The sequence below is a fragment of the Eretmochelys imbricata genome, chromosome 7 (genome assembly GCF_965152235.1).
Source record: "Eretmochelys imbricata isolate rEreImb1 chromosome 7, rEreImb1.hap1, whole genome shotgun sequence".
Taxonomy (NCBI): Eukaryota; Metazoa; Chordata; order Testudines; family Cheloniidae; genus Eretmochelys; species Eretmochelys imbricata.
In genome coordinates this window covers 61,845,246-61,863,421 of record NC_135578.1, presented here as the reverse complement: position 1 = coordinate 61,863,421, position 18,176 = coordinate 61,845,246, and the positions used below count along the sequence as shown (strand labels likewise).

General features: G+C 44.4%; 1 protein-coding gene across 3 annotated transcripts in view; it reads right to left on the bottom strand.

Annotated features, from left to right (window-relative positions):
- The window catches only part of ADK (adenosine kinase), a 564,182-nt gene that overhangs the window by 278,074 nt on the left and 267,932 nt on the right, over window positions 1-18,176 (bottom strand). For all 3 annotated transcript variants that reach the window (XM_077821816.1, XM_077821814.1, XM_077821815.1), the window contains exon 5: window positions 6,796-6,968. In XM_077821816.1, the coding sequence (XP_077677942.1) occupies window positions 6,796-6,968 (173 nt within the window). The remainder of the gene's footprint in view (window positions 1-6,795; window positions 6,969-18,176) is intronic.

Sequence of the window (18,176 nt, the reverse complement as noted above, 5' to 3'; positions counted from 1 at the left end):
AACCTGGGTTAGCTCTAAAAGACATTCAGAGCTGACATTACTACAGCTCTGTCATCTTTTAAAACCACTGACTGTAACTCATTTGTGTATATATGTGTGCCTACTTTAACCTTGTAAAAGACAGTTACCTTTCCGTAACTGGTTGTCTTTGAGATGTGTTGCTCATGTTCATTCCACTATAGGTGTGTGTGCTCACCACGTGCACTGGTGCCGGAAGTTGTTCCCTTAGCAGTACCCGTAGGGAAGCGCCCATAGCAACCCCTGGAGTGGCGACACCATGGCGCGATATAAGGGGCACTGCGCGCTCCCCCCACCCTCAGTTGCTTCTTGCCAGACAACTCCAACAAAGGGGAAGGAGGGCGGGAAGTGGAATGGACATGAGCAACACATCTTGAAGAACACCAGTTACGGAAACGTAACTGTCTTTTCTTCTTCGAGTGACTGCTCATGTGCATTCCACAATAGGTGATTCCAAGCTGTATCTGTTGGAGGTGGGCAGGAGTTCACAGACACTCGGGACGGAGCACGGCCCTGCTGAACCCAGTGTCCTCCCCGGTTTGGGAGACGATCGCATAATGCGAGGTGAACGTGTGAACCGATGACCATGTGGCAGCCCTGCCGATGTCCTAAATAGGGACATGGGCCAGAAAAGCAACCAACAAGGCTTGTGCCCTGGTCGAGTGTGCCCTCACAACGGCGGCAGAGGGACTCCTGCCAGGTCTTAACAAGTATGGATACATGAGGTGATCCAGTTGGAGAGTGGAGATTGGCTGGCCTCTCATGTGTTCGGCTGAGGCAATGAACAGTTGCAAAGACTTCCTGAACGGTTTTGTACATTCCAGGTAAAAGGCCAGAGCCCGTCTCACATCCAGCATGTGGAAGCGGTGCTCCTTGCTGGATGCATGGGGTTTGGGATAGAGCACCAATAGGAAAATGCCCTGGCCCATATGGTAGGCGGAGACCACCTTAGGGAGGAACAAAGGATGTGGTTGTAGCTGGACCTTATCTTTATGGAATACCATGTATGGGGGTTCGGAGGTTAGGGCCCAGAGCTCTGAGACCTGTATAGTGGACGCGATCACCACCAGGAAGGCTGCCTTCCATGAGAGGTGTTACCAGGAGCATGTATCTAGCGGTTCAAATGAAGGTTCAGTTAACCTGGCCAGCACCAAGTTCAGGTCCCACTGTGGGACTGGGGGCCTAACATACGGGAAGAGGCGATCCAAACCCTTAAGGAATCGGCCAGTCATGAAATGAGAGAATATCATGTGACCCTGCACTGGCAGGTGGAAGGCCGATATGGCCACCAAGTGCACTTTGACAGATGAGGGTGCTAGGCCCTGGGCTCTAACATGAAGGAGGTAGTCTAATATAAAATGGATCAGAGCAGCCACAAGCAAGATGCCCCGATCAGCGGCCCACTGGAAAAACTGAGACCATTTCGCCCGGTAGGCCTGACACGTGGAGGGCTGCCTGCCCTCCAGGAGGAAGCACTGAACCCCTTCCGAGCAAGTCCTCTCCTCCCGACCTAACCATTGAGTGGCCATGCCGTGAGGCTGGGGTGGAAGAGGTGACACTGGTCCTGGGAGAGCTGGTCCGGGCAGGATGGCAACGGCCAGAGCGGGGCGACTGCCAGGCTTGTGAGAGTCCCGTACCAATGTTGTCTGGGCCATGCCGGGGCGATTAGGAGGACCTGGGCCCTGTCCGTTTTTATCTTTTTCAAGACCTTGCCCATCAGTGGAATCGGGGGAAAGGCATAGAAAAGTTGGCCTAACCAGGACAGAAGGCAGGCGTCGGAGATCGCGCCCATGCCCAACTCTCCCCTGGAGCAGAAGCAGGGACACCGGCGGTTCTGCCAGGTCATGAACAGGTCCACTTGGTGAGTGCCCCACGTTCGGAAACTCGTTTGCACCACCTCTGAGTGCAGTGACCACTTGTGCTGAGAGGAGAAGTCTCGGCTCAGCCGATCCGCCCTAGAGTTCTAGATGCCCGGTAAGTGGTGGGCTTCCAGGTAAATGTTGCGGGCTATGCAGAAGTCCCACAGTCTGAGGGCTTCCTGGCAGAGGGCTGAGGAATGGGCCCCACCTTTCCTGTTGATGTAGAACATCGAGGCTGTGTTGTCCGTGAGAACCCTGACCACTCTGCTTACCAAGTGCAAGCGGAAGACCACGCATGCCAGCCGGACCGCCCTTAGCTCCTTGACATTTTTGTGCAGGGCAAGGTCCTGTGTGGACCACAGACCTTGGGTCTGGAGGTTTCCCACATGGGCTCTCCACCCCAGATCCGATGCGTCAATTTCATAGAAGACACCAATTTCATAGAAGGGGGAGTCCCCTGAACGGGACCTCTTGGACCTCTTGAAGCATGTTTCTCGGAGGGGACTTTGTCCATCCTGTCTTTGGACTGGGAGAATACCGAGGTTAATCAGAGCTGGAGGGACCGCATCCTGAGTCTGCATGACGAACCACCTACGTGCATGCCGACATATGACCCAGGAGTTGGAGACACGCTCTGGCTATGGTCATGGGGAACCTCATGACTGAGCTGATGAGCTCCCTTAGGGTTTCAAATTTGTCCAGTGGGAGGGAGGCTCTGGCTGATGTCGTGTCCCGAATTGCCACAATGAACTCTATGCGCTGCACCAGAACTAATGTGGACTTGGCTGTCGTTTATCAACAGGCCCAGTGTGGTGCACGTGGACAGGAGGAGTGATACATGATCCTGTACCAGCGACCTGGAGCTGCCCTTGACCAGCCAGTTGTCGAGGTAGGGAAAGATCTGGACCCCCCGACGTCTGAGGTAGGCCGCTACCACAGACATACACTTTGTGAATACCCTAGGGGCCATGGACAGGCTAAACGGGAGGACAGTGAATTGGTAGTGCTCCAGCCCAGCCGTGAAACAGAGGAAACGCCTGCATCCCCTGAATGTATGAATGTGGAAGTACGCGTCCTGTAGATCGAGAGCAGCATACCAGTCCCCGGGATCAAGGGAGGGGCTGATGGCGCCCAGAGAGATCATGCAAAACTTGAGCTTTACCATGTACTGGTTCAGGCCTCCCTTTGGCCTTCAGGATAAGGAAATAGTGGGAGTAGAACCCTTTGCGTCTGAACTTTGTTGGCGCCACCTCTAAGCCAAGAAGCCACCTCACCTCTTGCTCAAGTAGGCTCTCGTCAGAGGGGTTTCTGAGGAGGAACGGGGATGGAGGGTGGGGTAGAAGTAAACTAGAGGGTGTAGCCCTGGGAGATGGTGTTGAGGACCCATCAGTCCGAGGTCAGCCGTGAACACTCTGGGAGAAAAACATGCAACTGGTTGGAGAAGGGAAGTTTTATTGCAGGTGGATACATGGTATGAACTGGTAAATCGTCCCAGGGCATCCCGTCAAAACTGGCACTTTCCTGCCTGTTTACCCTTAGAGGTCCCAGACTGGGGTGCAGGCCGGGATTGCCTTTGCAGGCAATAATCCCTTGACTTTTTATAAAGGGGCTCGTATCTGGAGTGGGTGGCCTGAACGGGAACCTGTTGTGGTCTGAACTTGGTCCTGGCCAGGGCTGGGACATAGAGGCCAAGGGTCTTTAATGTCTTGTGGGAGTCCTTCAGACTGTGTAACTTCATGTCTGTTTGTTCCACCAACCTGCTGTGGCACTGGTGGAGTGGGCTGTCCAGCCTGACTAGACTGTCCCATTGAGTGACAACTTCGAAGGGAGGCCGGGCTGGCATACAATTGACCGCTATCCTGGGACTGGGACGAGTGGTGGTGTTGGGAGTGGTGCCAACCACAAGACCGTGATCCCATCGTGGAGGAGCAGGAGTACTGCTGGTAGCAGCTGCTCCATGACCAGCTCCGATGGGCGGATCCGCAATGGTGGGGTGCTGGCGATTGACGCCTGGGGCTTCGGGAGTGGTGCCATGGTGGGGACCTCGAGCGAGACAAACGGGAACGGTGTTGATGCCCTTACTGCAAGGGGCTATGGTAGCCTCTCAGAGACAACGACCTCCAGTGCCATCTGCCCTGGTCCCGACGGGGCACACTCTCCTCATGAGATCTACGTTCTCTCGAGGTGTAGTGGTGCCTGGAACCCCTGTTGGCTGGTACCCAGCCAGACAACCTGGTGGGGGTCGATGGGAACCAGTGTAGATTGCGCACGGGGGGGTCACTGAGCGGGGAACGGTGTTGAGAACGAGGGTCTAGTCTCTCCCCGAGTCTTGCTCCGGTGCCTTGGCAGAGAAGACCTCTTCTTCGCCTTTTTGGAATGTCCCGTGGACAGGGAGCGGTACCGACCATTGGGTTGCTGTGCACCGATGCCACGATGCTCGGGCCTGACTCGGAGCAGTGCAAAGGTATCAGGGTTAGGGCCAACTCCCTCAAAATGGCTCGGAGCCGAATGTTTATCTCCTTCTTGGTCCGAGGTTTGAAGGAACTGCAAATCTTGCAGCCATCACTGAGATGGGTTTCCCCCAGACAGCGTAAACAGTCTGTGTGCAAATCACTCACGGGCATAGGCTGTTTGTAAGTGTTGCACGATTTAAAGCCCGGTGCATGCCCCGACCACAGGCGCACTTAACTAATTCTAACTAAAACTACCATTAAAAAAACCAAACACAACTACAGGCATTACTAATTATGAACTAACAGAGTTCAAGAGGGAAAGCAACAGCAGAGCTGGAGCAGAGCAGTTCCGAAGCACCTTCACTGGCGGCAAGGAGGAACGGAGGGTGCAGGGAGTGCGCAGCTCCCCTTGTACCGCGCCATAGCAGAGCCCTCTAGGTCACTAGAGGCGGTCCCCTATGGATACTGCTAAAGGAAAAGCTTCTGGCACTGGTGCACATGGCAAGCACGCACACCTATTGTGGAATGCACATGAGCAATCACTCAAAGAAGAATAACTTATTTGTTTTTCCTAGTTAATAAATCTTTAACTAGTTTATTATAGGATTGTCTACAAGCATTATCTTTAGCCAGAGGTCTAAGGTACAAATTGCCCTGAGGTAAGTAACTGGTCTCTTGGGACTGGAAGGAACCTGAATCTTTTGTGATCTTTGGTAATATAGCAATCATCACTAAGTCCAGCTTGCCTGGGTGGCAAGATAGACTGGAATGCCCAAGGAAACTGTCTGACTCCATAGTAAGACTGTCATAGTGCTTTAGGAGTTCACAATTGTTACTGCGTTGGTGAAATCTCATTATAGACCATATAACGGGTTTGGGATCTCTGCCCTGCTTCTTGACAGTCTGCCCTGAGGTTGGCACTCATGGTCGTGAGTCACTCCAGAAAGCATAACAGCCATCTCAAGTCTTCAGCAACCATCATTAAAATCAGTACGTGTCAGCAACAGTAAAGAGGAAACCTTTTTGTGCAGAGAAAATCAAGAAGATGCTCAGAATGAGTTACTCTATCTTCATTCTCTTCTTCAAAACTCTTCCTTTTGACTGGTTGTATTGCAGTATCACCCAAAATGCTCCAATCAGGATGAGAGTCCCATAGCACAATGTTCAGTACAGCCAAACTGGAATTTATGGTCCCTGTCATGAAGCACTTACTATTTAATTTAAGACAAGATGAGACAAATGAATGTGTCATGAGTGTGAAACTTCAATGATATACAGATCAATTAAAATAAGAACAAATAAAAATCTCAAATACAAATAAAACACATAGCAGTGAATAGTTCAATGTTATGCTTATTCTAATTGTTCAGTTACAATTTCAGGATATCATTCATTCATTGTCTCACTCACCTCTGTTGAGTTACAGTTCTCATATTAACTTGTGAACATCAGTGACAAACAATATCTCACTTTTCATCCTTCCATATAGTGACAGCACTGGACTGATTAACTGGTATCTACCCTCTTTAAATACACTAATTACATTAATATTTTTCATCACTCATAGTGATGTGCCAATCAACTTTCATCTACAATTAACAGACAGACTTTGAGATTAACTGCTGCCTCCCAAGGTTTTCCTGTACACAGTCCTTTGTCTAGAACAACAGAGTTTAAGGCTCAGTAACAAGAAGCTACTTTCGATTATTGGCCACCCATGGTGCCAAACACTCTACAAAGTTCAGCTTACGTTGCCCGTCTGAAATATTTTGCTCCTTTTTCCATGGCTGTGGAAGTGGTGTGAACTGAGACACTGAACAGAGTTCAGATCTGGTGTAACTAACTGGGCAGCTCCACTGAAGACAGTGGAATTATTGCTCTCACCTACGCCAGCTGTGAGTCTGGCCCTGTGTCTCAACCTTGAAGCTGTATCTTGAATTTACTTATAGTAAACACTACAATGTTAACAGCGGGCACAAGAGGGAGGGGCGTTAACCCTGATGTCCTGGCCAAATTCTGGCTTGAGTAATTATATTTTACCTCCCTTAGATGCATAGGGGGGTATCCTCTTTGCTTCGCCTGCCTCTCGAGACTAAGGTGAGGCTGGAGTAGTTAATGTGCAGAGAGAAGAATGTGCATCTGTAGAAGTGGGGTTTTTACCCATGAAAGCTTATGCTCAAATAAATCGGTTAGTCTTTAAGGTGCCGTCGGACTCCTGATTAGTATACTAACACCCTTCCATTGTCACGCACCTTATATACTCAGAACATGAAAACAAAAATAGAAGAGCCAGCCTGCCTCAACTCCCCAAATAAATGTTGTTGTTAATACTGCATCTTTATTGTGTATATTACATTTTCAAGGTCAAATATTGCAAATATATTCCAAATCAAAAGGTAGACTTCTATTTTATCTGCACTCATATCCTTCAGAACAAGAAAAACTTCTAGGGAAAGACATCTGACCTGTTGTCACCAGTGATGCAGGCAGCACAAGTTCCTGTTGGCTCGTCACTCTGCTCATAGTAATGAGCATCCACGTGAGCTTCCTCAGTTTTGTTCTTCAGGATCTCACCAAATTTATCTGTTCCAATGCACCCAAAGAAAGTTGCTGCTTTGTAAGGGCTCTGGATCATCCACTGCCGATGGAAAGAAAAAAAAAATACAAATAACTGAGAATGTTTGATATATACTTTTTTCCACCTCTTTTCTAAGTCAGGTCACATACTCTGTGCCATAGGTTTTAAAAAAAAGTATTAGATACATTAACTCAGGAAAGGTTAATAAAGGGTTCACATAGAATAATGTTGAGGGTTTAATAATTCAAAATTAAAGTAAAACTCATGAGTCCTTCTGATACTATATTCAAATATAATGATGTACTGTAAAAAAAAAAATCACTTGCCTGTGAGATCAGATACATCAGTGAATCTGTGTTCCCTCAAAAGAACTTAAAAGGGATTTGTGTGGTTTTTTTAAATAGTAATTGCAAAACAGAAGAAAACAAAACACAAACGGAAGAGCAAAACAGAGGAAGACAGTACATTTGAAAAAAATAGAAAGTCTACAATGTTCACAATATAGATTTTAAAAATGCAACTAGCATTGAAAATAACCCTTTGTATTTAACAGTTATATGCAAAATAAGGGAATTATCCTATCCACACTGGTAAATTATATGTAAAAATCTCTGTCCTGAACTTTACTCAGAGCAATTCTGCAAATTGATTTTTAAATAAAGAGTATAGCTGTGTAGTGCTGCTAAACTGTTGGGTTATTTCACAAAGCTTCTCTTTACAAAAGAAGGACAGATATATCAATCAACTGTAACTGATTCTGTGTTGTGTGCTAAAATGGGAAAAATAAAATTTAACCACAAGATAAAACTGGCAGTGACCTAAAAATATAATAAATGTCATGAAGAAACAATACAAAACTCTACCCTAGCAGTCATGAGTCAACCAACTGAAGTCATTATAATTCCCCCTACTTAAAATCAGTAAGCTTATCCACTCAATCTACAGTATGAATTAAAGGCAACATGAATTTACTGCATGCTAAACCCCCACTTATAATTGTTTCCTAATCAAGATTTAAATAAATGATAATGTCTCCGTTACAAATCTGTGGGTTGTAGAAAGTTCAAGTAACTGAGCTGGAAATACAGTCTTAGTCATGTCTCCATTATTATTCAGTTCCAGAGGAAAAAAGGGCTTTATTCACATTAAAAAGTCTTCATTAATTAGGAAAAAGCGGACAAAACTGAAAATGTGGTATCTTTATTGGAGCAACAGAAGTTTTTCACACACAAAAATGTATCTTTGATGAGCTATGCAGACCTATTTGTTCTTATTCTAAATTAATAAAGAAAGTAACTGAACCTTTACAGAATAAGGAATTTTTTATGTAAGAGACTGAGACGTTACACAGAATACTTTATAAAACCAATAGTTGAACTCTTTCAGACAGATTAGTTTACTATCTTTGAAGGCAGGGGAAAGCAGAACAGATTATTTTATAAGATTAAGAATACCATACGCTCCTTTATGGAATGCAGGAAACCAGTTTCAATGTTGATAAGAGGAGACAGGTTCAAATCTTGTGTTCTCTGCCAAAAAGCGTGACTTACTCTCACAGATTACTAGAATTTGCAGGGTATACTATGGACAGCACTTAAAGCATCCGCTCTTTATGAACCCTGCCAATTCCTCAAAAATCCCTGTGGAATTTCACAAACTGCCCCTTGAGGATCTAACACATTTTAGCAAACGACATATCTGTTTTTTCATCCTTATATACCATCTGATCAAACTTGGAGCATTAACACCACTCATGTACTATATCATAGATCTTTATGAAAAAGTATATATGCTACAATGCCACAATTTTGACTATGTGCAGCAGGTCAACTGAGTTTAAACATGCAACTTGCCATCAAATATTCAAATCAAGGCCGGCCTTGGCAGGCAGGTGATCAGAGTGGTTGCACTGAGGACCAATTTCCAAGGATGTCATTCTCTCTCACTCCAGGTAAATCCGCTTCGGAAGGAGAGGTCAAAAACATTTTCTGGACTGGGTGGCTGAACACTTAGGTCCTGCACGGATTCAAGTCTATACCAGTCTTCATTTTCAGTTTAAGTACAGGTGTCCTGATGTATCAGAAATAAAGGTTACTTACTGAAGTTCTTTGAGATGAGCCTGCGCATTCCTGTTACTGGGAGATGTGCCCATGATACAGCAGAGATTCTTCAGGTGACGGTGCCTGTCGAGGGGCCTGCGCACACCTCTGAACATTCCAGATGCATGCATATGAAAAGGCGGTGGGGCATGCTCACTGCCTCAGTTCCTTCCACATGAACTTCAAAGCCTGGCACAGCAACAGAACTCTGAGGAAGAGGGGACCGTGGACTGGCAGCATGACTGTGCAGAGGCTTTTCCCAAAAAACTCCACATACTGAAAGGTTTCTTCTTTGCGTGACCTCTGCACATTCCCACTTTGGCGAGTTCAACTAGTAGTGATATTCCTCCCAAAAATGGTGGGTTGAGGAGTGCTAGTTAAATAAGGATTGCAATATTACTTTGCCTTTGTGGCAGATTTACACAAGTTGAAAGAGTAAATCTTAGTAAACATATGTACTGAGTGCCATAGGTCTGGCAAGAATATGTCTATGGCATACAATTAAGGTGATCTCGCCAATGAGCCAGCATAAGAACACTGCTAACTTATAACACTCTTCCAATGTAAAGCCTGATGCTTTTGGATGTGTGCTGGGCACTGATGACATTTCCCTAATAGTTACCCCTATAGGACAGGGGTGGCCAACCTGTGGCTCCAGAGATGCATGCGGCTCTTCAGAGGTTAATATGCGGCTCCTTGCATAGGCACGGATTTTGAGGCTGGAGCTACAGATGCTAACTTTCCAGTGTGCTGTGGGGTGCTCACTGCTCAACCCCCTGCTCTGCCCCAGGTCCTGCCACCACTCCTCCCCTTCCCCCAAGGCTCCTGCCCCTTCCCCTGAGCATGCCATGCCCTCGCTCCTCCCCCTGCCCCACCAGAGCCTCCTGCGCACTGCAAAACAGCTGACTGCAGGGGGCAGGAGGCAAAGGGAGGGAGGGGGGTAGGGTGAACAGACAGCAAATGTGAAAAATCAGGACATGGGGTGGGGGGAAATAGGAGCCTACATAAGAAAAAGGCTCAAAAATCGGGACATCTGGTCACCCTAAAGGGGGGTAGTGAATGGGGGTCTGCTGACATTACTGTGGCTCTTTGTTAACTCTCATTGGTTAATTCTGGCTCCTTCTCAGGCTCAGGTTGGCCACCCCTGCTATAGGATAACTATTAGGGTAAGTAGTTCCCTGGGCCAGTAATTCTCAGCCTGTGGGCCACTTGCAGCCCAGTCAGCACACAGCTAGGACCCATGTGACATCTTCAGGGCCATATAGGAAGTATAGATATTGTATGGATGTGGCAATATAAACACAGAGAGCTGCATATGTGGCTCACACTGGTAAAAAGGTTGAGAACCACTATTATAGACAGTGAAAAACATGGGTGATTTTCTGAATTCTTTGGATCTAGTGAAGTAGAAATGCTTTATTCACATTTAATGAATGTAACTGAGCTTTCTTTCAATGGGAAGTGGTCTTGGAAAGAATGCTGACAAATTTATTGCCAGATTCTCATAATAATCGTCAACACTTTGGGAAAGATGAGGGTGAAGGAAAATTTCATCTTCACGAAATACTGTAAAATGAAAGTCACCCATAAGAGCCTGAAGCTCATTGACCCTTCCTACAAATGTTATGACAATAAAGAATGCTGTTTTCACAGAGAAATTAAATAGAATGCAATTGGCCATTGGTTTCAAAGAGGGCTTCAATAACCCTATGAGGTCTAAGTTCAGGTCCCAAGTTGGTGTTGGGTCTTTCACTGTAGAGTGACTGAACACACTCTTGCTGTTTACTAGATCAGGAGTCCCCCAACTTTTCACGGTCACGCCCCCCTTCCTTACCCTGTCCATACCCACCCCCACACTCCAGGAACCAGGCTGCAGCAGGGGCTGGAGGATGGACAGGATAAAGGGGGCCGAGGTTATGGCCGCAGCTGGGGATGGGCCTGGGACCAGGAACAGAGCTGTGGCTGGTGCTGGAAGCAGAAGCCACGGCTGGGGGCCAAGACTAAGGGCGGGCTGGGGCCAGAGCAAGGCTGGTGGTGCTACCTCCCCGGGCCCTGCTGCGCCCCCCTGAATGTTCATCCACACCTCATAGTTTGGGGACCTCTGTACTAGATGATGAGCTGAAAGAGCTCCTCTATACGTTACTAGAGAGGATAGGGACAAGGTAGTGGAGAGTGAAAATTTTCTAGTATTGATGACATTGGGACTGAAATTGGAGAGATAATATTATTGTTTATCCACAGCAAAAGCCTTTTCCAATTGTGAAAGTAACAAGCAGGAGAAGATCATTTCTTGTAATTCGTCAGGAACTCATGAACTTGATTTTGAGCAGCATGGTCCCGGAGCCGTCAAAGTCCCATGGCCCAAGCCGCAAGGTGAACAGACTCTGGGTTGGATGCTGGATCTATCTATCTGTTCTTCTCAGACAATAATTGCGGTGAACTTCGTAAGAACCAGGACAATTGAAGCAACTCAGAATACCTCTCATGCTGATGCAATAAGTATTACCTCCTATGATTTTTCAAAGACTCCTTGATATGAAGGGAATGGGAGGGAAAGGTGCAGAGGTGGGCTCTTCTCTAGTCCAGGAGAAAAACACCTGTTTTGGAATGATTTTCTAGGCCTCCTGATGAGCAGAATCTTTTGCATTTGGTGTCCAGACTAAGGTCTTTGGCTGGACATCCCCACTGTGGAAAATCCACTCTACTACTGACTGTTTCACAGACAACTCATGTTGGTTTTGAAGACTTTGGTTGAGCTGGCACGTAAGAGTACTGTCTCTTCCTGCAAGATGGAAAACCACCTGCTAAACATGATAAATACAGTTTCTAATGAACTACTCCCACTTTGCAGAATTGCTTGGAATCAACTCCCTCCTTGCTTAGTACATATGATCACAGACTATGTGAACAATTCTTCTTGAATCTTGAGGAAGAAGGATTGAGGGCCCATTTCACTACTAGGGATGTAAAATGTTAACCGATTGAATGGTAAGCATTAGTCTTACTGGTTTACCTGCCTTAATCGTTAACCCACACACCAGCTGGATCGGCCCCAGCCAGCACTGCCACCAGCCAGATTGCGCCCAGCTGCTTAATCAGTTAACCATTTAAACAAAATATTTTAAATAGTTTGAACAGTTAGCTTTTTAAATGGTATTTACATCCCTACTCGTTATCCACTGCTCCAAGATGATTATGTGTAACTTTCCCAAACATCTCTGGATCCTGTGCCCTTTATTATTCCCCTAAATTCCATAGAGACTTCTTCTATTGCTCCCAACTGCGGGAAGGATTGCACTTTGTCTTTCACCACTGTCTTGTAAGAAAGAGCCTTGAAAACATATCGGGAAGTGTCATAGAGTCAAATTAGATTACACAGTCTTTTATGAATGACCTCCAGAGCCCAATGACCCATAGCAATTCCTCTTCATGCCACGTGCAACAGAGACTATTATTCTCTAAAAGTAGGGAAAAGGGAAACAAAGTTGTGTTTAAGATTGGTTTGTGGCTCTCAAATATCCCATACGGCCTAAATTCTCCAGAATGAGGATGCTGGGTTGAAAGATGAACCAGATCATATCTCTTTAGTCTTTGTTTGAAAGGCTTTCCTCTGCTGTTGTTGGTATGGCCACCTTAGAGGAGGGTACAAACAGCACAGGGTATTACCGTCTGACACTGGTAGTGGAGAGCAGTGCCTCCATTTCTCAGGTGAAGACAGACCCAGAGATTGAGCAACTGAACTGGTTTTCCTCAGCTTCTCCATTGTGAAGAGACCTTTGCCTTCAAAAGGAAGGTCTTCTGCTCTTGGGTCTCAGCAGATAATCTTAAAGACCTTACACAGGAATGTCATCTTGAGGAGACAGTTCTAGAAACAGTCTAAATAGTCAACTGGTGCTTTCAGACTGCACCAACAGCTCTTCAGAGTTACAGCATTAGCAAGTTTACTCTAATCCTCAGACAATTTCTGAGCAAATAGCCATCTTGTCCCTTAGATGGTATTGGTATCTGGGAAATATTAGCAATCCTGATGATGAAAGAGACTGATAAATACATCTTTTTGTCAATGCAATCCATCTTTTGATCTTTATCAGCCAATGCAGACTGAGTTCTTGAATCTTTCTGAAGCTGCAGCTATTAGTATACTTACATATCAAAGCTGAAGAGAGAGGTCTGAAAGTCTCCTCATGCTAGCAACATTACCATGAAGCATCTGAAGCCTTCTCCTTAGTGCGATGTTCCTTCTAAGCAGAAGGAATTTTCAGTGCTGCACTTTTGAATCTTGGGTTCTTAGAAACTGATGTACTCGGCTAGGAGCATTGTATCCCTCTGCTCTGAAGTAAGCAGTAAATGGAATCTTAGTCACTAAACCCAACATGATTGTCTTTGCTCCAAATCCAGAAATAGAGGTCAATAGGGATCCTGGAGCTGATTTCTTAGAATCTGCTTAGAAAAGGAGACTGCCTCTTAGGGCCTTGCACAAAACCCAAAGATCCTGCTGGCTTAAAACCTGCAGACTTGGCTGCTAGGACCTCTGAATGAAAGAAGCCCTGAAAAGGATTCTCTCTCTCCTTTCTAGTCCATGGGTTGAAGGACACAGAAAATACTGATATGGGAAATGTGTATCACCAAGACATGTGAGGCCCTGAACTTAGGAATCTGAAGCATGGAAGGCCCTTGGAAGGCCCTGTTTGAACCCTGACCTCTTCACTGTGCAATCTGCCATATCTGATCCTGTCAGAACTGCAAATCACACCTGTGAGCACAGAGGGCTCGACAACTATAAAACTAGCTAATATATTACCTGTTTACTAAAACCTAACATTAACTATCTTAACCACCACTTACCATTTTTTTAATAAATCAACAGAAAGACTGACAAAGGTCAATGGAGACAGGATAGAAGTTTCAGGTCTACCCACAACTGCATGTGAAAAGAATTTCAGAGGAGGTTAGAGAGCCCCTTCATCAGCAAAATATTCAGAGCCAAAAGAGTCCCAAAAGGCACTACTTTCAGACTGTTTCACCAGCCTGCTGCACCCTGGGCATCTCTCTCAATAGTGAGAATATGGAGAGTCCCTTTGAAAATAATTTGTTATGAACACTTAAAATGGAAGGATGTAGGAAGGAGGTTTATCACAACTCAGCTTAGAAGACCATTAATGTAAGGAAAAAAATTGAAGTAAAAACTAAACCATTGTATGAATCTGGCAAAAACATATGCATACATTGAATACTCCAAAGCCCTCTGTACAGCAGGAACCAGAAAATGGCATTTATAGTGTATACCAGTGTTCATTAAGGAAAGCTGAAAGAGCTTTATTAACATTAACTAAGCTACTTGAGAGAATTAACTTGTAGACTCTTTTTACTGATACGTTAAGAGATGCAAAGATGTTAAGTGACATGCCCAAAGTCATACAGCAGTTGTGTAGCAAAGCAGTGAATACAACACAGGAATAAAGCTAGCCATGTAGTGCAGAGGTTCTCAAACTCTGGTCCACAAGCTCCATTCAGGTGGTCCGTGGACAGTTCCCTCTAAGGTGCAAACCTGGGTGGCTGCACACAAGAGAATGAAGGGCCACTCACCTAATTAGTTGACTTGCGCAGGTGCGGCTCCACTACTTAGGAGCCTGGACCCTGAAGAAGACGCACATGTAAGGTGAGGTGGTGGCCTTGGGGGGAATAGGAGATAGGTGGGAGGAGGCAGTGGAGTGAGAAGAGGGGATGGGAGGAATTTGGGACATGCAGGACTGCGGTGGCCAGAGAACAAGGCCACTTTCTCCAGCTCCAGGACTGCGGCTGCTGGGGAGAGATGGCCCTCCTTCCCACCCTCAGCTCTGTGGCTGCTGTGGCGGGGGAGAGACCCCCGCCCCGCCCTTTCCCAGCCCCAGCTCGGGGGGCTGCTACTGCAGAGGAGAGCGGGAGAGACGCCCCTCCTTCCCAGCCCCAGCTTGGGGGGCTGCTGAGGTGGGGGAGAGAGGGCACATCCATCATATTAGAAAGGTAAGACTACAGATATTAAAATATGAATCGTGAGCTTTTATTTGTAGAACAAAAAAGGTTAATTATTATTAAGGTTTTTTTATACAGCGCTTTTATCCAAAGCGCTTTACAATAGTTAGCTAATGGTACAAACAACATTTGGAAAGATCATTAAAAGGTCCGCCAAGACCCTCAGCAATTTTCAAATAGCCCATGAAAAAAAAAGTTTGAGAACCACTGGTAAAGTGTAATTGCAAACTACAGAATGTATCTGCTGTTATTGGAAGAAGTGTGGTATAAAGGTGAGAGAACAAGTATAGACTTCAGAGTTCTGAGGTGTATTACCAGTTCTGGCATAGATTCACTATTTGACCATCAGCATGTTGCAATCTGTGCATGCTTCAGCTCACCCATTGCACAAAAGGTATAATACTTGCTCCACAGGGACATTGCGAAGTGTGGTAAGTGTCTGAAAAATGCTTTCAAATTCTCCAATGAAAGGCACTGTGTAAGTACAAAGTAGTTAAATGACAATTAACCTGCCAGGACAGGTATCACCGCTGCCAAATACAAATACGATTTAATGTAGGATTTCTTTGTGACAGATTAAAATGATACAAAATATATGAAAAAGCACACCTATAACCCCCAAAAAGTCATCTTTACTTTTCAGAATGCAAGAATGTGCCATGTTTGCACCTCCAGTAAATGCTGTGCAGTCTGAATGAACACATACCAATACCTGAATCACACCAAAAGAGTCTGAGTGAAAGAATCTCCATTGCTCTCTGTAGCGTTGATTTCATAAAGAGCAGTACTCCCTCATACTGTAAACATCTGCCTCTCAACTTCTATCAGCAACAGTATCAAAAACAGATGGCAAAGGTCAAGGCAAAATTTATTGACATTGATGAACTTTGACAGCCTCTATTAAATTACTTCTTCCCTTAAGGTGTAAGTGATCAAAGCAGCAGAGAGATTTTCACTCAGTCACATAACAAGCTATTTGTTGAGACTGAAACATCTGGTCAATATCTCCTAACACTGCAATTTCATGCACAGTTAGCAATAGGGTACATTTCTTCTCTTCTTCTTACAGGGTCCATAAGGGTGGCGCATATGGCTGATCATTTCATTCAAAACGGATTCAATTTGAGGCATTACATACAATTGTCTCTATGCTTTATGGTGTTTTAAGTCTACCTGCCATCATTTTCCATCATCATTGCTGTTTGCTGTACGCTTCTGCTATAAAAGCCTGTAAGTATGACAGAGCACTTAAAGCTTAACAGCCTTTGACTACTGGAGTTAGAAAGCATTTAAGGCAACAGAGCCTTTAAAGTGGCAGGTCTTCATCTGCTGTCAAGAACTCCCAATACATTAAACTATTTACCATTTAGTAAAGCTCAAGCAACATAGTTTGTAAAAGTAATTTTTGTTGTCAAATCAAAGCCCTCGCTTATGCGTGCTTGAACTATTAGAGAACATTCTTTTGACTAATTTTTAAGTTATTATACATTTTCATAAACATAACAATTTAATATACAATTTACATTTCATTTAGAAAGAATGTGTGACAATTATAAGAATTTGGCAAATGATAATCCTACTCCTGAACTGGAAAGAGCAGAAAGACACTGCAATTTTATCAATCCCATATGCTGAAAATTTTCCTCTTTAAATTCATGTATTTTTGTTGCCACAGCAACAAGTTGCAGATCACAGATAAAACATTTTACTGTACTAAGTCTGAACTCACAATCCAGTTCTTCTTTTGCAACTCCACCCAGCCTAGCCATTTTAAAAAAATTGGTTTTGTTGGGTGAGGAGGGATTATAGAAAAGCTAGTTTCTAATTTCTGGTGTATTTTTCTTCCATACACAAGAGAATGAAGGCAGTGAGGATGCTGTCCAGTTTAAGCATTTGCCTAATCACTGCTTAACAATAACTATATTTTAAAATAATCAGCCTCCTTTAAGAAAAAGTCTTCAAGTTTATTTATACACAGAGTTTACAATAAAGCAAGATTTAGAGGACATTGCGAAAAACTGATGTATGTTTAGTCCTCTGGGCTCTCTGACACTTTTCACAAGCATTTTATTTGCATATTTAAAAACTAATGCTGATCTGCTTCAGTTGTGCTCCCACCTAAAAGAACTTACCATCTTAAGCGGATGATTTATGATGCCTTATGCTGCCCAAATAAACAAAAAAGTAATGTGTTCGCCTCCCCCAAAGCCAGATGAAGGGTGGTTAGTATCATCCACTCAAATTAAAAAAAATCAAATAATTAACTGAGATACAAAATGGTATTAGTTTTTTAAGTATATGGATTAATGAGCAGAGTTGGGTTGGGCCCAGTCAAGTTTTTGCACAATTGAAAGGTGAGAACTGTATTTGTCTATTTATTCAGTACTTGTATGTCTAACTACAGTAGAACCTCAGACTTACAAACACATCAGGAATGGAGGTTGTTCATAACTTTGAAATGTTTGTAACTCTGAACAAAATGTTATGTTTGTTCTTTCAAAAGTTAACAACTGAACATTGACTTAAGACAACTTTGCAATTTTACTATGCAGAAGAAAAATAATGCTTTTAACCATCTTAATTGAAATGAAACAAGCACAGAAAGTTTCCTTACCTTGTCAAATCTTTTTTCAACTTTCCCTTTATTTTTTTAATAGTTTACGTTTAACACCATAAACGTGTATTTTACGTACTGTATTTGCATTTTTGTTTGTTTTTCCCATCTCTGCTGCTGCCTGATTGCATACTTCTGGTTCCAAATGAGGAGTGTAGTTGACCAGTCAGTTCGTAACTCTGGTGTTCATAACTCTGAGGTTCTATTGTACTGAGATGTGTTATAGATGCCCAGACAACTAATAAGGAGGAATTATATTTTATCTCACTTTCCCCTGTTGCCCACCTCATCTCTAACATCTCAAAAAGTGCTGTGGACACACAAGACCATATCTTTTCCCAAGATCTGTAATTTGAAAATGCTTCTATTTGCCATAAAATACAGACTTGGCTGCTAGGGCCTCTGAATTAAAGAAGGCCTGAAAAGGATTCTCTCTCTTCTTCCTAGCCCATAGATTGAAGGAATGACACAGTAAATACTGAGATGAGAAATATGTATTGCTAAAACACATCAAGCCCTCAACTTAGGAATCTGAAGCATGGA